General features: G+C 39.8%; 1 protein-coding gene across 1 annotated transcript; it reads left to right on the top strand.

The window, feature by feature from the left end:
- The first annotated feature begins 10 nt into the window (after positions 1-10).
- On the top strand, positions 11-14011 carry LOC117327825 (glycoprotein endo-alpha-1,2-mannosidase-like). The gene is made up of 4 exons (XM_033885024.1): positions 11-63; positions 1276-1976; positions 11811-11920; positions 12717-14011. Exons 2-4 carry the CDS (start codon positions 1376-1378, stop codon positions 13416-13418), a joined length of 1413 nt encoding a protein of 470 aa, XP_033740915.1. The 5' UTR covers positions 11-63; positions 1276-1375; the 3' UTR covers positions 13419-14011.
- The last annotated feature ends 240 nt before the right edge of the window (positions 14012-14251 follow it).

Genomic DNA, 14251 nt, shown 5'->3' with positions numbered 1-14251 from the left:
AGGTACTCCCTTTCTGCGAACATAGTTGCGAACAAGGGGAAACGAAAGTAAACTCATTACCATGTAGGTCCTACCTGTAATATCAACTAATATTTTACACGAAATGCACTTTATCGCAATAATTGTATAAACATGTGAATAATGAATGTAAGAATATCGCCTTTAATTATTTATGTATTACTGCACCACTTGTTCACTGTCAAAGTATAAAATGTCGTTTATACAATTATAAAATATGGTCCCCACAAAAAAAGAAAGAAAATAGACCAGCTGTTAACGTTAGCTTTAATTTGATAAACGTAACTGTGGATGACGGACGGACTGATTTCTGATAGGTTCTTTATGGCCGTCTTCAGAGAGAGGGGTAGGCAGAATAAGAATGTTCGTTCTTGGAGGAAAAATCTGACCAGACCTCGCGTTTGTTTACGTTTGTCCAGTATATAATGACTATAATGTTACCTGATGTAGTTTCCGCCTGCATTATCTCAGAGTTTTGATTTAACGCTGGGTAACTTATCCTCCGTTCCAGTACAGGCTGGCCCATAGCTGACGGTGTGAACAAACCTGAGTGGATGGTTCTCCCATAGCTTGTCTAGCCTGTTTTTTAACTGGTTTGTTAACCTGGAAGAGGTAAATTGCTCCAGTAGACTGTTCCATGTGTCCACAATCCTGTGTGAGAAATTGTAATTTCTGATGTCTTTATTACAATAATTATAGGAGAGGGAAAATGCATCGACCAGATCAGGAATCAATCTGAGTTGAGCTGATTAATTCAGAAACTGTCGCTACAGCATATCATATATAGATCTTCTTAATGCTCTAACCATTTGAGCTTCATGACCACCTGCATTCAGCTAGGTCTAGTTCCGCAACATTACATACATTTGGTGTCCTGAGTTTGTTTTCCATCTGTCTAGAGTTTGGTGTCCTGAGTTTGTTTTCCGTCTGTCTAGAGTTCTGTGGTCCTGGGTTTGTTTCCTGTCTGTCTAGAGTTCAGTGGTCCTGAGTTTGTTTTCCGTCTGTTTAGAGTTTAGTGGTGCAGAGTTTGTTTTTCCATTTGTCTAGATTTCAGCAGTTCTGTGTTTGTTCTCTATTACAGATGAAAATTATCTTATAAATAAGGACAAAAAAAATGATTTTAGAAATTTTAAATTTGTGTTCAGATGTAAGGTTTCAAATTTCAAATTTGATTTTATAACTTATGGTTTTCAGAGATTGTTCTATATTTAAAGTCTTTGTATCCAAAGTTAGTTGACTGTGTTTTTTCTTTTTCAGGATATTACAGATGAATTTTGTTAGATCCATTTTCATGTGAAAGGAAAATGCTGGGCCAACATCAGTGAGATGAGATAAATATTTCAAATAACGTCACAACATGGTTAAATTCTGGTCAAGGAAAGCATTGTTACGCATCGTAATAGCTGCTATTATTGTTTGCCTCATTGGGACTACAGTGTTGATGTTTTACAATGTTGCAGAAAAAGGAAAAAGAACATTAGAAAAACAACTGGAAAAAATAAAATCACCTATGGAAAACAAAGACATACTTGCAGCACTAAGAATAGAGATTGATGAACAATTAGAAAAAATAAAGCATACTGAATCAGAAATTAATAATTTGACGATGTCTGGAAAGAAGAGTTATGTCAATTTGGTGCCGAAAACAACATTGAATCAACCAAAGCAACCAGTTGGTGATGAAAAAAGAAGTAATGAGGTCAGGAATATCAACTATAATGTTCACATATTTTACTATCCTTGGTATGGAAATCCAAAAACTGATGGAAAATATTTACACTGGAATCATCCGTTTTTACCACACTGGAACAAAAATGAAGCAAAGAAATGGCCTTCTGGACATCATAATCCACCAGATGATATTGGAGCTAACTTTTATCCAGAGCTTGGACCCTACAGCTCCAAAGATCCAAATGTAGTGAGGAAACATGTAAAAGACATGAAATATGCTGGTATAGGTAATGTCATTATTTTCCTAATTGAAGTCTTACTCTATTTATATATGCACAGTGCCTTTGGATTTAAATTGATGTTAAATCTATCCAATACAAAGATGACAGATAATATATATTACTTCATGACCATATAGTTGGTGGTGTAAATTATGTATATAACTTACATAGCCTTCATGTAGTACCATGTTCTATAGCCTGCATGTTCATATACTGTATAGTCTGTGTATAGTAGGAGACTGTACAGCCTGTATGTAGTAGAAGACTGTATAGTCTGTATTTAGTAGGAGACTGTATAGTCTGTATGTAGTAGGGGACTGTATAGTCTGTGTAGTAGGAGACTGTTTAGTCTGTGTGTAGTAGGAGACTGTATAGTCTGTATGTAGTAGGGGACTGTATAGTCTGTGTGTAGTAGGATACTGTACAGTCTGTGTGTATTAGGAGACTGTACAGTCTGTGTGTAGTAGGATACTGTACAGTCTGTGTGTATTAGGGGACTGTATAGTCTGTGTGTAGTAGGGGCTGTATAGTCTGTATGTAGTAGGAGACTGTATAGTCTATGTAGTAGGAGACTGTATAGTCTGTGTGTTGTAGGAGACTGTATAGTCTGTGTGTTGTAGGAGACTGTATAGTCTGTGTGTAGTAGGAGACTGTATAGTCTGTGTGTAGTAGGAGACTGTATAGTCTGTGTGTAGTAGGAGACTGTATAGTCTGTGTGTAGTAGGAGACTATAGTCTGTGTGTAGTAGGATACTGTATAGTCTGTGTGTAGTAGGAGACTGTATAGTCAGTGTGTAGTAGGAGAATATAGTCTGTGTAGTAGGAGACTGTATAGTCTGTGTAGTAGGAGACTGTATAGTCTGTGTAGTAGGAGACTGTATAGTCTGTGTATAGTAGGGGACTGTATAGTCTGTGTAGTAGGAGACTGTATAGTCTGTGTAGTAGGAGACTGTACAGTCTGTGTGTAGTAGGAGACTATATAGTCTGTGTGTAGTAGGAGACTGTATAGTCTGTGTGTAGTAGGAGACTATAGTCTGTGTGTAGTAGGAGACTGTATAGTCTGTGTGTAGTAGGATACTGTACAGTCTGTGTGTAGTAGGATACTATAGTCTGTGTGTAGTAGGATACTGTATAGTCTGTGTGTAGTAGGAGACTGTATAGTCTGTGTGTAGTAGGAGACTGTATAGTCTGTGTGTAGTAGGAGACTGTATAGTCTGTGTAGTAGGAGACTGTATAGTATGTGTGTAGTAGGATACTGTATAGTCTGTGTGTAGTAGGAGACTGTATAGTCTGTGTTTAGTAGGGGGCTGTATAGTCTGTATGTAGTAGGAGACTGTATAGTCTGTGTGTAGTAGGAGACTGTATAGTCTGTGTGTAGTAGGAGACTATAGTCTGTGTGTAATAGGATACAATATAGCCTGTGTGTAGTAGGAGACTGTATAGCCTGTGTGTAGTAGGAGACTATAGTCTGTGTGTAGTAGGAGACTGTATAGTCTGTATGTAGTAGGAGACTGTATAGTCTGTATGTAGTAGGAGACTGTATAGTCTGTGTGTAGTAGGGGACTGTATAGTCTGTGTGTAGTAGGGGACTGTATAGTCTGTATGTAGTAGGAGACTGTTTAGTCTGTGTGTAGTAGGAGACTGTATAGTCTGTATGTAGTAGGGGACTGTATAGTCTGTGTGTAGTAGGATACTGTACAGTCTGTGTGTATTAGGAGACTGTACAGTCTGTGTGTAGTAGGATACTGTACAGTCTGTGTGTATTAGGGGACTGTATAATCTGTGTGTAGTAGGGGCTGTATAGTCTGTATGTAGTAGGAGACTGTATAGTCTGTGTAGTAGGAGACTGTATAGTCTGTGTGTTGTAGGAGACTGTATAGTCTGTGTTGTAGGAGACTGTATAGTCTGTGTGTAGTAGGAGACTGTATAGTCTGTGTGTAGTAGGAGACTGTATAGTCTGTGTGTAGTAGGGGACTGTATAGTCTGTGTGTAGTAGGAGACTGTATAGCCTGTGTGTAGTAGGAGACTGTATAGTCTGTGTGTAGAAGGAGACTATAGTCTGTATGTAGTAGGAGACTGTATAGTCTGTGTATAGTAGGAGACTGTATAGTCTGTGTGTAGTAGGAGACTGTATAGTCTGTGTGTAGTAGGAGACTGTATAGTCTGTGTGTAGTAGGGGGTGTATAGTCTGTGTGTAGTAGGAGACTGTATAGTCTGTGTGTAGTAGGGGACTGTATAGTCTGTGTGTAGTAGGAGACTGTATAGTCTGTATGTAGTAGGAGACTGTATAGTCTGTGTGTAGTAGGGGACTGTATAGTCTGTGTGTAGTAGGAGACTGTATAGTCTGTGTGTAGTAGGAGACTACATAGTCTGTATGTAGTAGGAGACTGTATAGTCTGTGTGTAGTAGGAGACTGTATAGTCTGTGTGTAGTAGGAGACTGTATAGCCTGTGTGTAGTAGGGGGCTGTATAGTCTGTATATAGTAGGAGACTGTATAGTATGTGTGTAGTAGGAGACTGTATAGTCTGTGTGTAGTAGGAGACTGTATAGTCTGTGTAGAGTAGGAGACTGTATAGTCTGTGTGTAGTAGGAGACTGTATAGTCTGTGTGTAGTAGGAGACTGTATAGCCTGTGTGTAGTAGGAGACTGTATAGTCTGTGTATAGTAGGAGACTGTATAGTCTGTGTGTAGTAGGGGACTGTATAGTCTGTGTGTAGTAGGGGACTGTATAGCCTGTGTATAGTAGGAGACTGTATAGTCTGTGTGTAGTAGGAGACTGTATAGTCTGTGTGTAGTAGGAGACTGTATAGTCTGTGTGTAGTAGGAGACTGTATAGTCTGTGTGTAGTAGGAGACTGTATAGTCTGTGTAGTAGGAGACTGTATAGTATGTGTGTAGTAGGATACTGTATAGTCTGTGTGTAGTAGGAGACTGTATAGTCTGTGTTTAGTAGGGGGCTGTATAGTCTGTATGTAGTAGGAGACTGTATAGTCTGTGTGTAGTAGGAGACTGTATAGTCTGTGTGTAGTAGGAGACTATAGTCTGTGTGTAATAGGATACAATATAGCCTGTGTGTAGTAGGAGACTGTATAGCCTGTGTGTAGTAGGAGACTATAGTCTGTGTGTAGTAGGAGACTGTATAGTCTGTATGTAGTAGGAGACTGTATAGTCTGTATGTAGTAGGAGACTGTATAGTCTGTGTGTAGTAGGGGACTGTATAGTCTGTGTGTAGTAGGGGACTGTATAGTCTGTATGTAGTAGGAGACTGTTTAGTCTGTGTGTAGTAGGAGACTGTATAGTCTGTATGTAGTAGGGGACTGTATAGTCTGTGTGTAGTAGGATACTGTACAGTCTGTGTGTATTAGGAGACTGTACAGTCTGTGTGTAGTAGGATACTGTACAGTCTGTGTGTATTAGGGGACTGTATAATCTGTGTGTAGTAGGGGCTGTATAGTCTGTATGTAGTAGGAGACTGTATAGTCTGTGTAGTAGGAGACTGTATAGTCTGTGTGTTGTAGGAGACTGTATAGTCTGTGTTGTAGGAGACTGTATAGTCTGTGTGTAGTAGGAGACTGTATAGTCTGTGTGTAGTAGGAGACTGTATAGTCTGTGTGTAGTAGGGGACTGTATAGTCTGTGTGTAGTAGGAGACTGTATAGCCTGTGTGTAGTAGGAGACTGTATAGTCTGTGTGTAGAAGGAGACTATAGTCTGTATGTAGTAGGAGACTGTATAGTCTGTGTATAGTAGGAGACTGTATAGTCTGTGTGTAGTACGAGACTGTATAGTCTGTGTGTAGTAGGAGACTGTATAGTCTGTGTGTAGTAGGGGGTGTATAGTCTGTGTGTAGTAGGAGACTGTATAGTCTGTGTGTAGTAGGGGACTGTATAGTCTGTGTGTAGTAGGAGACTGTATAGTCTGTATGTAGTAGGAGACTGTATAGTCTGTGTGTAGTAGGGGACTGTATAGTCTGTGTGTAGTAGGAGACTGTATAGTCTGTGTGTAGTAGGAGACTACATAGTCTGTATGTAGTAGGAGACTGTATAGTCTGTGTGTAGTAGGAGACTGTATAGTCTGTGTGTAGTAGGAGACTGTATAGCCTGTGTGTAGTAGGGGGCTGTATAGTCTGTATGTAGTAGGAGACTGTATAGTCTGTATGTAGTAGGAGACTGTATAGTCTGTGTGTAGTAGGGGACTGTATAGTCTGTGTGTAGTAGGGGACTGTATAGTCTGTATGTAGTAGGAGACTGTTTAGTCTGTGTGTAGTAGGAGACTGTATAGTCTGTATGTAGTAGGGGACTGTATAGTCTGTTTGTAGTAGGATACTGTACAGTCTGTGTGTATTAGGAGACTGTACAGTCTGTGTAGTAGGATACTGTACAGTCTGTGTGTATTAGGGGACTGTATAGTCTGTGTGTAGTAGGGGCTGTATAGTCTGTATGTAGTAGGAGACTGTATAGTCTGTGTAGTAGGAGACTGTATAGTCTGTGTGTAGTAGGAGACTGTATAGTCTGTGAGTAGTAGGAGACTGTATAGTCTGTGTGTAGTAGGAGACTGTATAGTCTGTGTGTAGTAGGAGACTGTATAGTCTGTGTGTAGAAGGAGACTATAGTCTGTATGTAGTAGGAGACTGTATAGTCTGTGTGTAGTAGGAGACTGTATAGTCTGTGTGTAGTAGGAGACTGTATAGTCTGTGTGTAGTAGGATACTATAGTCTGTGTGTAGTAGGAGACTGTATAGTCTGTGTGTAGTAGGAGACTGTATAGTCTGTGTGTAGTAGGAGACTGTATAGTCTGTGTGTAGTAGGAGACTGTATAGTCTGTGTGTAGTAGGAGACTGTATAGTCTGTGTAGTAGGAGACTGTATAGTCTGTGTGTAGTAGGAGACTGTATAGTCTGTGTAGTAGGAGACTGTATAGTCTGTGTAGTGTATAGTCTGTGTGTAGTAGGAGACTGTATAGTCTGTGTGTAGTAGGAGACTGTATAGTCTGTGTGTAGTAGGAGACTGTATAGTCTGTGTGTAGTAGGGGACTGTATAGTCTGTGTGTAGAGGAGACTGTATAGTCTGTGTAGTAGTAGGAGACTGTATAGTCTGTGTGTAGTAGGAGACTGTATAGTCTGTGTGTAGTAGGAGACTGTATAGTCTGTGTGTAGTAGGAGACTGTATAGTCTGTGTGTAGTAGGAGGACTGTATAGTCTGTGTGTAGTAGGAGACTGTATAGTCTGTGTGTAGTAGGAGACTGTATAGTCTGTGTGTAGTAGGAGACTGTATAGTCTGTGTGTAGTAGGAGACTGTATAGTCTGTGTGTAGTAGGAGACTGTATAGTCTGTGTGTAGTAGGAGACTGTATAGTCTGTGTGTAGTAGGAGACTGTATAGTCTGTGTAGTAGGAGACTGTATAGTCTGTGTAGTAGGAGACTGTATAGTCTGTGTAGTAGGAGACTGTATAGTCTGTGTGTAGTAGGAGACTGTATAGTCTGTGTGTAGTAGGAGACTGTATAGTCTGTGTGTAGTAGGAGACTGTATAGTCTGTGTGTAGTAGGAGACTGTATAGTCTGTGTGTAGTAGGAGACTGTATAGTCTGTGTGTAGTAGGAGACTGTATAGTCTGTGTGTAGTAGGAGACTGTATAGTCTGTGTGTAGTAGGAGACTATAGTCTGTGTGTAGTAGGAGACTGTATAGTCTGTGTAGTAGGAGACTGTATAGTCTGTGTGTAGTAGGAGACTGTATAGTCTGTGTGTAGTAGGAGACTGTATAGTCTGTGTGTAGTAGGAGACTGTATAGTCTGTGTGTAGTAGGAGACTGTATAGTCTGTGTGTAGTAGGAGACTGTATAGTCTGTGTGTAGTAGGAGACTGTATAGTCTGTGTGTAGTAGGAGACTGTATAGTCTGTGTGTAGTAGGAGACTGTATAGTCTGTGTAGTAGGGAGACTGTATAGTCTGTGTGTAGTAGGAGACTGTATAGTCTGTGTGTAGTAGGATACTGTATAGTCTGTGTGTATTAGGGGACTGTATAGTCTGTGTGTAGTAGGAGACTGTATAGTCTGTGTGTAGTAGGAGACTGTATAGTCTGTGTGTAGTAGGGGACTGTATAGTCTGTGTGTAGTAGGAGACTGTATAGTCTGTGTGTAGTAGGAGACTGTATAGTCTGTGTGTAGTAGGAGACTGTATAGTCTGTGTGTAGTAGGAGACTGTATAGTCTGTGTGTAGTAGGAGACTGTATAGTCTGTGTGTAGTAGGAGACTGTATAGTCTGTGTGTAGTAGGAGACTGTATAGTCTGTGTGTAGTAGGAGACTGTATAGTCTGTGTAGTAGGAGACTGTATAGTCTGTGTGTAGTAGGAGACTGTATAGTCTGTGTGTAGTAGGAGACTGTATAGTCTGTGTGTAGTAGGAGACTGTATAGTCTGTGTGTAGTAGGAGACTGTATAGTCTGTGTGTAGTAGGAGACTGTATAGTCTGTGTGTAGTAGGAGGACTGTATAGTCTGTGTGTAGTAGGGAGACTGTATAGTCTGTGTGTAGTAGGAGACTGTATAGTCTGTGTGTAGTAGGAGACTGTATAGTCTGTGTGTAGTAGGGGACTGTATAGTCTGTGTGTAGTAGGGGACTGTATAGTCTGTATGTAGTAGGAGACTGTATAGGCTGTGTGTAGTAGGAGACTGTATAGTCTGTGTGTAGTAGGGGGTGTATAGTCTGTGTGTAGTAGGAGACTGTATAGTCTGTGTGTAGTAGGGGACTGTATAGTCTGTGTGTAGTAGGAGACTGTATAGTCTGTATGTAGTAGGAGACTGTATAGTCTGTGTGTAGTAGGGGACTGTATAGTCTGTGTGTAGTAGGAGACTGTATAGTCTGTGTGTAGTAGGAGACTACATAGTCTGTATGTAGTAGGAGACTGTATAGTCTGTGTGTAGTAGGAGACTGTATAGCCTGTGTGTAGTAGGGGGCTGTATAGTCTGTATATAGTAGGAGACTGTATAGTATGTGTGTAGTAGGAGACTGTATAGTCTGTGTGTAGTAGGAGACTGTATAGTCTGTGTAGAGTAGGAGACTGTATAGTCTGTGTGTAGTAGGAGACTGTATAGTCTGTGTGTAGTAGGAGACTGTATAGCCTGTGTGTAGTAGGAGACTGTATAGTCTGTGTATAGTAGGAGACTATATAGTCTGTGTGTAGTAGGGGACTGTATAGTCTGTGTGTAGTAGGGGACTGTATAGCCTGTGTATAGTAGGAGACTGTATAGTCTGTGTATAGTAGGAGACTGTACAGCCTGTGTGTAGTAGGAGACTGTATAGCCTGTGTGTAGTAGGAGACTGTATAGTCTGTATGTATTAGGTGTATATTCTATGTGTATAGTAGGGGGCTATATAAGCTTAGTCTGTTTGTGGTAGAGGCTGTATAGTCTGTATGTAGTAGGAGACTGTATAGTCTGTACGAGGGGTGTTCCATAAATAATGTCATCTGTGCTTTATTTCACGGAAATCGTGCAATTGATGCACAAAACCACCTCGTGTCAATTGAGTGATCACTGGCTCGTGACACAGGTAAATATCTCGTCCACACGTTCACTGGCCTCGGTACAGTGTACATCTTTTCATAGCCTATTCGTTAGACTAGACACAAAATGACAGGAAAACAAGCTGAAAATGTTCTTGAAATTAGGGCCTATATAAAAGGTAGGTCATTACTCGGCATAAAGGCTGTAGATATTCACCGCGAGGTGTGTGACATTTATGGGGAGAGCCAAATGTCTCACAGGACTGTTTGTAGGTGGGTAGGTAAATTTAGTGCTGGGCAGCAGCAACTGAAAGATGCTGCTCACCCAGGTCATCCTGCAACAACTACGACCAAAGGTAACATAGAAAAAATCAGAAATATCCTCAAAACTGATGCTCGATTCACCGTAAGACAATTGGCTCGAATGACAAACTTGTCGTTAGCAAGAGTTCATGCAATTTTGAAGAAACACCTAAAAGTTAGAAAGATAAATGCAAGATGGATACCCCATTTGTTAACGGATGAGCAAAAGAAGACGCGTGTAACAATGGCAAAAAAACTTCTCAAAATGTACCCAAAATATAGTAAAAAGGCTTTTGATAATATAGTCACTGGTGATGAGACCTGGGTGTATTATTTTGAACCAAAGCGGAAGGTTGCCAACCGAATATGGGCCACTAAAAATGCCAGACGCCCAAGTATTGCCAAACAAATACGAACGGTAAAGAAGGATTTGTATGCTATTTTTTTTACTAATAAGGGTCCAGCTATTCAAATCCCGGTGCCAAAAGGCAGAACGGTCACAGGCAAGTTCTATAAAAACGTTGTTCTGAGAAAGTTGAAGAACTACTACAAAAGTCGCCGCCCCAAAACAGGACTTAAGTATGTCCGACTTTTGCATGATAATGCACCCGCTCACAAGGTACGTATTGTGATGGACTTTTTGGAGTCAGAGAAGGTTACCGTCCTTTCGCACCCTCCGTATTCGTATGTAGTAGGAGGTGTATAGTCTGTTTGTGGTAGAGGCTGTATAGTCTGTGTGTAGTAGGAGACTGTATATTCTGTGTGTAGTAGGAGACTGTATAGTCTGTGTGTAGTAGGAGACTGTATAGTCTGTGTGTAGTAGGAGACTGTATAGTCTGTGTGTAGTAGGAGACTGTATAGTCTGTGTGTAGTAGGAGACTGTATAGTCTGTATGTAGTAGGAGACTGTATAGTCTGTGTGTAGTAGGAGACTGTATAGTCTGTGTGTAGTAGGAGACTGTATAGTCTGTGTGTAGTAGGAGACTGTATAGTCTGTGTGTAGTAGGAGACTGTATAGTCTGTGTGTAGTAGGGGGCTGTATAGTCTGTATGTATTAGGAGGTGTATAGTCTGTTTGTGGTAGAGGCTGTATAGTCTATGAGTATTAGGGGGCTGCATAGCCTGTTTGTAGTAGGAGACGGTATGGCTTGGGTGTAGTAGCGGGCTGTATTGGACCAGTAAGCTTGCAGTGATAAAGGACTATCAAAATTTTAGGTCACCTGAGATGAAGTCTCTAACCGCCTTTTGTTCATCATGCGTCTATAATCAATTTATATTTTTGACTTCTTCTCCAAAACCGCTGAACCAAATCCAAGGAATTATGGCAAGAAGCTTCCATGGCCAAAGGTCAACCAAATTGTGAATTATGTGGTCCCGACCCCCCAGGTGCCTGAGAGGTGGGCCAAAAAGGGTCAAATTTACTTAAATTTCAAAAATCTTCTTCTCAACTCCCAGATATAGTAGAATCAAATACTCTTCATAGATCGAAAGCTCTTAAGGTGCTCTACCAAAATTGTGAACATTTGCCCCTTTACCCTATTTTATATAGGCAAATCACAATTTGATTATTATTTGTTTGATTTCTAATGGAATTCATTCTAACTTTAACATTATCAACATTGGATGACAGCTCGATGGTATGCACATGTTGGCACTGACTGACCCCCTGGGCTGATGGGAGGGGCCAAAAAGTGTCAATTAAATTATCTTAAATATATCAGAACTCAGGTGACCGTTAAGGCCCATGGGCCTCTTGTTTAATGAATTACCTTGGTCTATTTTCAAGGTCACAGCAGTCAAATATGTTAAATCTTAGTTTAAAAGCAAAAATCATCTACCAGTATATCAGAACTAAGGAAACCAATATGGCACATGTGTCTTTTCTATATGTACTTTGGTGCTTGTCATCGGTCCTTGTTCCAAAGAAAATGGGTGAAGTTGTAGGAAAAAGGGAGGACTGTAGTGAAATTGAACTAGGCGGGGTTGTTTCATAACATCATTAGTAATTTTGATAAATGCTCCTCACTGTTTATCTGTATTTCTCTTCTCAGGTGTAATGGCTGTATCATGGTACCCTCCAGGGGATGCAGATTCCGAAGGAGAGGAGCCTGACAATCTCATGCCAATGATCTTAGATATTGCAGCAGAACAAGGAATTAAGGTATTAAGCGATTTTCTAATGTGTACATCTTTAAACATGATTATTTCTTATTATGTGAATGTTTGAACCTTCATCAGTTTGTGAGCACATATCACGTCTCCTTTTGTTCTATCTGGGCAGACCCTTTATTTGTCCATCTGTCTGTCCATCATGCTTTGTTGTGATCGATTTATGATTCGTTGTACAGGCATATTTTCATACAATTGCAGTTATTCCATTTTTTCTTAGAGTTATGTCCCCTCTGTCAATGACTGTCATTCTCTACATGCATGATCTCTACAGGTTCTAGATTCAACACAACGTTGCACATATTGGTACACCATTGCCACCAACTTGCTATGAACTACTTTATTTCATTTTTGCAAGTGTTGATTAACTCTTACTAATTTTCCACCTGACTGATACACTGGTCATATTAGCTGTAGTTCCTTAATTCCTTCTGTGTCCCTATTGACCCAAACTTATCCAAGTCAGCTATCACTGTCCATTATGTTTAAGCCAGGTACAGAGTTTTTATTAAGAGAATTACTTTGAGAATATGATAAAAAGTGAATAAGAACAAACAATTTTTATATCTACCGGTAATTTCTTTCTGTTACATACCTCTTCAAACAAGACAACCGATATTTAAAGATGAGTTACATTTTCTCTTTCATTATTTGAATTTATTAGATATCCCATTTTATCCAAGGACAGCAGCTCTCAGTTCAGGGAGTTTTTATGAAGTATATTCTGATGCTGAGAGTAGTTGATGTCCGTCTTCACTTGCATTACCATATATATATTTATTTTTCAGGTTGCGTTTCACATCGAGCCATATAAAGGTCGTGATCATTTGACAATGAAAAAGAACTTAAAATACATAATAGATACATATGGAAACCACTCTGCCTTTTATCGACGGTACCACAAGGAAAAGGATAGGATGCTTCCTTTGTATTACATCTACGACTCCTATCAAGTAAACGCTAAACTCTGGGCTGATCTGTTTAGTCCTAAGGGCAAGATGACAGTAAGAGATAGTGAACTTGATGGATTTTTTATTGGTTTGCTGGTTGAACAACAACACAAGGTACATGTCTTTTCTGCGGGTTTTGATGGATTTTATACCTACTTTGCAACCAATGGCTTCACATTCGGTAGTAGCTGGGATAAGTGGAAAGATATTCAAAAGTTTGCAAAATCACATTCAAAGATGTTCATTCCAAGTGTTGGACCAGGTTACATTGACACAAATGTTCGACCATGGAATGCTAAAAACACCCGTAATAGAAATTCTGGTAATTACTATAAATCAGCGTTTGAAGCTGCCTTTAAGATTAAGCCAGATATCATATCAATTACCTCTTTCAATGAGTGGCATGAAGGTACACAGATAGAACCAGCAGTGTCCAAGAATACTGGCAAATATTTGTACCTAGACTATGGAAATAAGCAGAGTCCTCGTTACTATCTGGATCTGACGAAGGAGTTCACTGACAGATATTTGCACATGTAATGGAGAGACGATTTAACTTATCTTTAGGTTGAAAAAAAGTATGGCTTGGCTATACCAACACCAATATTCAGTGATGGGAAATCTCTATATCTGTAATAAAAAAAAAAACAAGTGTAATATATGTTGCAGATTGTGTTCAATACAAGGAGGGTATTATATTAAAAACACGACTAGCAAATTTGTACCATGGTGTGAAAAGCTGAAATCGGATCTCAAAATTGATGATATAAGAACAAGGAAAGATTTACACGGGGACTCTCCTAAATGTACTACGTTTTGTAGTAAAATAAGATTCATAAGTTGTCAAGGAAGGGCACCTGTTATGCAAGTCAGATGAAATCCAATTAATGTCAATTTGTAATAGATTTTCATATCTCACAACTAATTACAGATTTAATATGTAGAGTGAAGTCTCTATGACATAACTTATCACTTGTCAAATGGATAGTCATTGTAGAGTGAAAGCGTACATAATTGTAATTACAATTTATGTGTCGTTTTTAGCTCACCTACCCTTCTTAATAACCAAGAGGCCCAGGGAGTTGATATTGGGCCTGTAGCATGCTGGGGTGAAGGGCTGCCAAGTTGTTCAAATGAATGACCTTGACTTACATTCAAAGTCACAGAGGTGAAATAGGCTAAATGAAATCTTTAAACGACTCTTCTCAATAACCAAGAGGCCCAAGGAGTTGATATTGGGCCTGTAGCATGCTTCGTTGAAGGGCTACCGAGTTTGTTCAAATGAATGACCTTGACCTTCATTAAAGGTCACATGGGTCAAAAAAGCTAAAATCGTCAAACAACTTCTCAATAATCGAGAGGCACAGGGACTT

Source organism: Pecten maximus, chromosome 5 (assembly GCF_902652985.1).
Source record: "Pecten maximus chromosome 5, xPecMax1.1, whole genome shotgun sequence".
Taxonomy (NCBI): domain Eukaryota; kingdom Metazoa; phylum Mollusca; class Bivalvia; order Pectinida; family Pectinidae; genus Pecten; species Pecten maximus.
The sequence above is the reverse complement of the archived record's forward strand: the minus strand, read 5'-3'. Positions and strand labels throughout refer to the sequence as shown.

Coding starts and splice junctions, on each gene's coding strand:
- LOC117327825 (XM_033885024.1), top strand. CDS start 1,376: ATGGTTAAATTCTGGTCAAGGAAAGCATTGTTACGCATCGTAATAGCT. Junction 1,977..11,810: donor CATGAAATATGCTGGTATAG/GTAATGTCATTA, acceptor TTCTCTTCTCAG/GTGTAATGGCTGTATCATGG. Junction 11,921..12,716: donor CAGCAGAACAAGGAATTAAG/GTATTAAGCGAT, acceptor TTTATTTTTCAG/GTTGCGTTTCACATCGAGCC.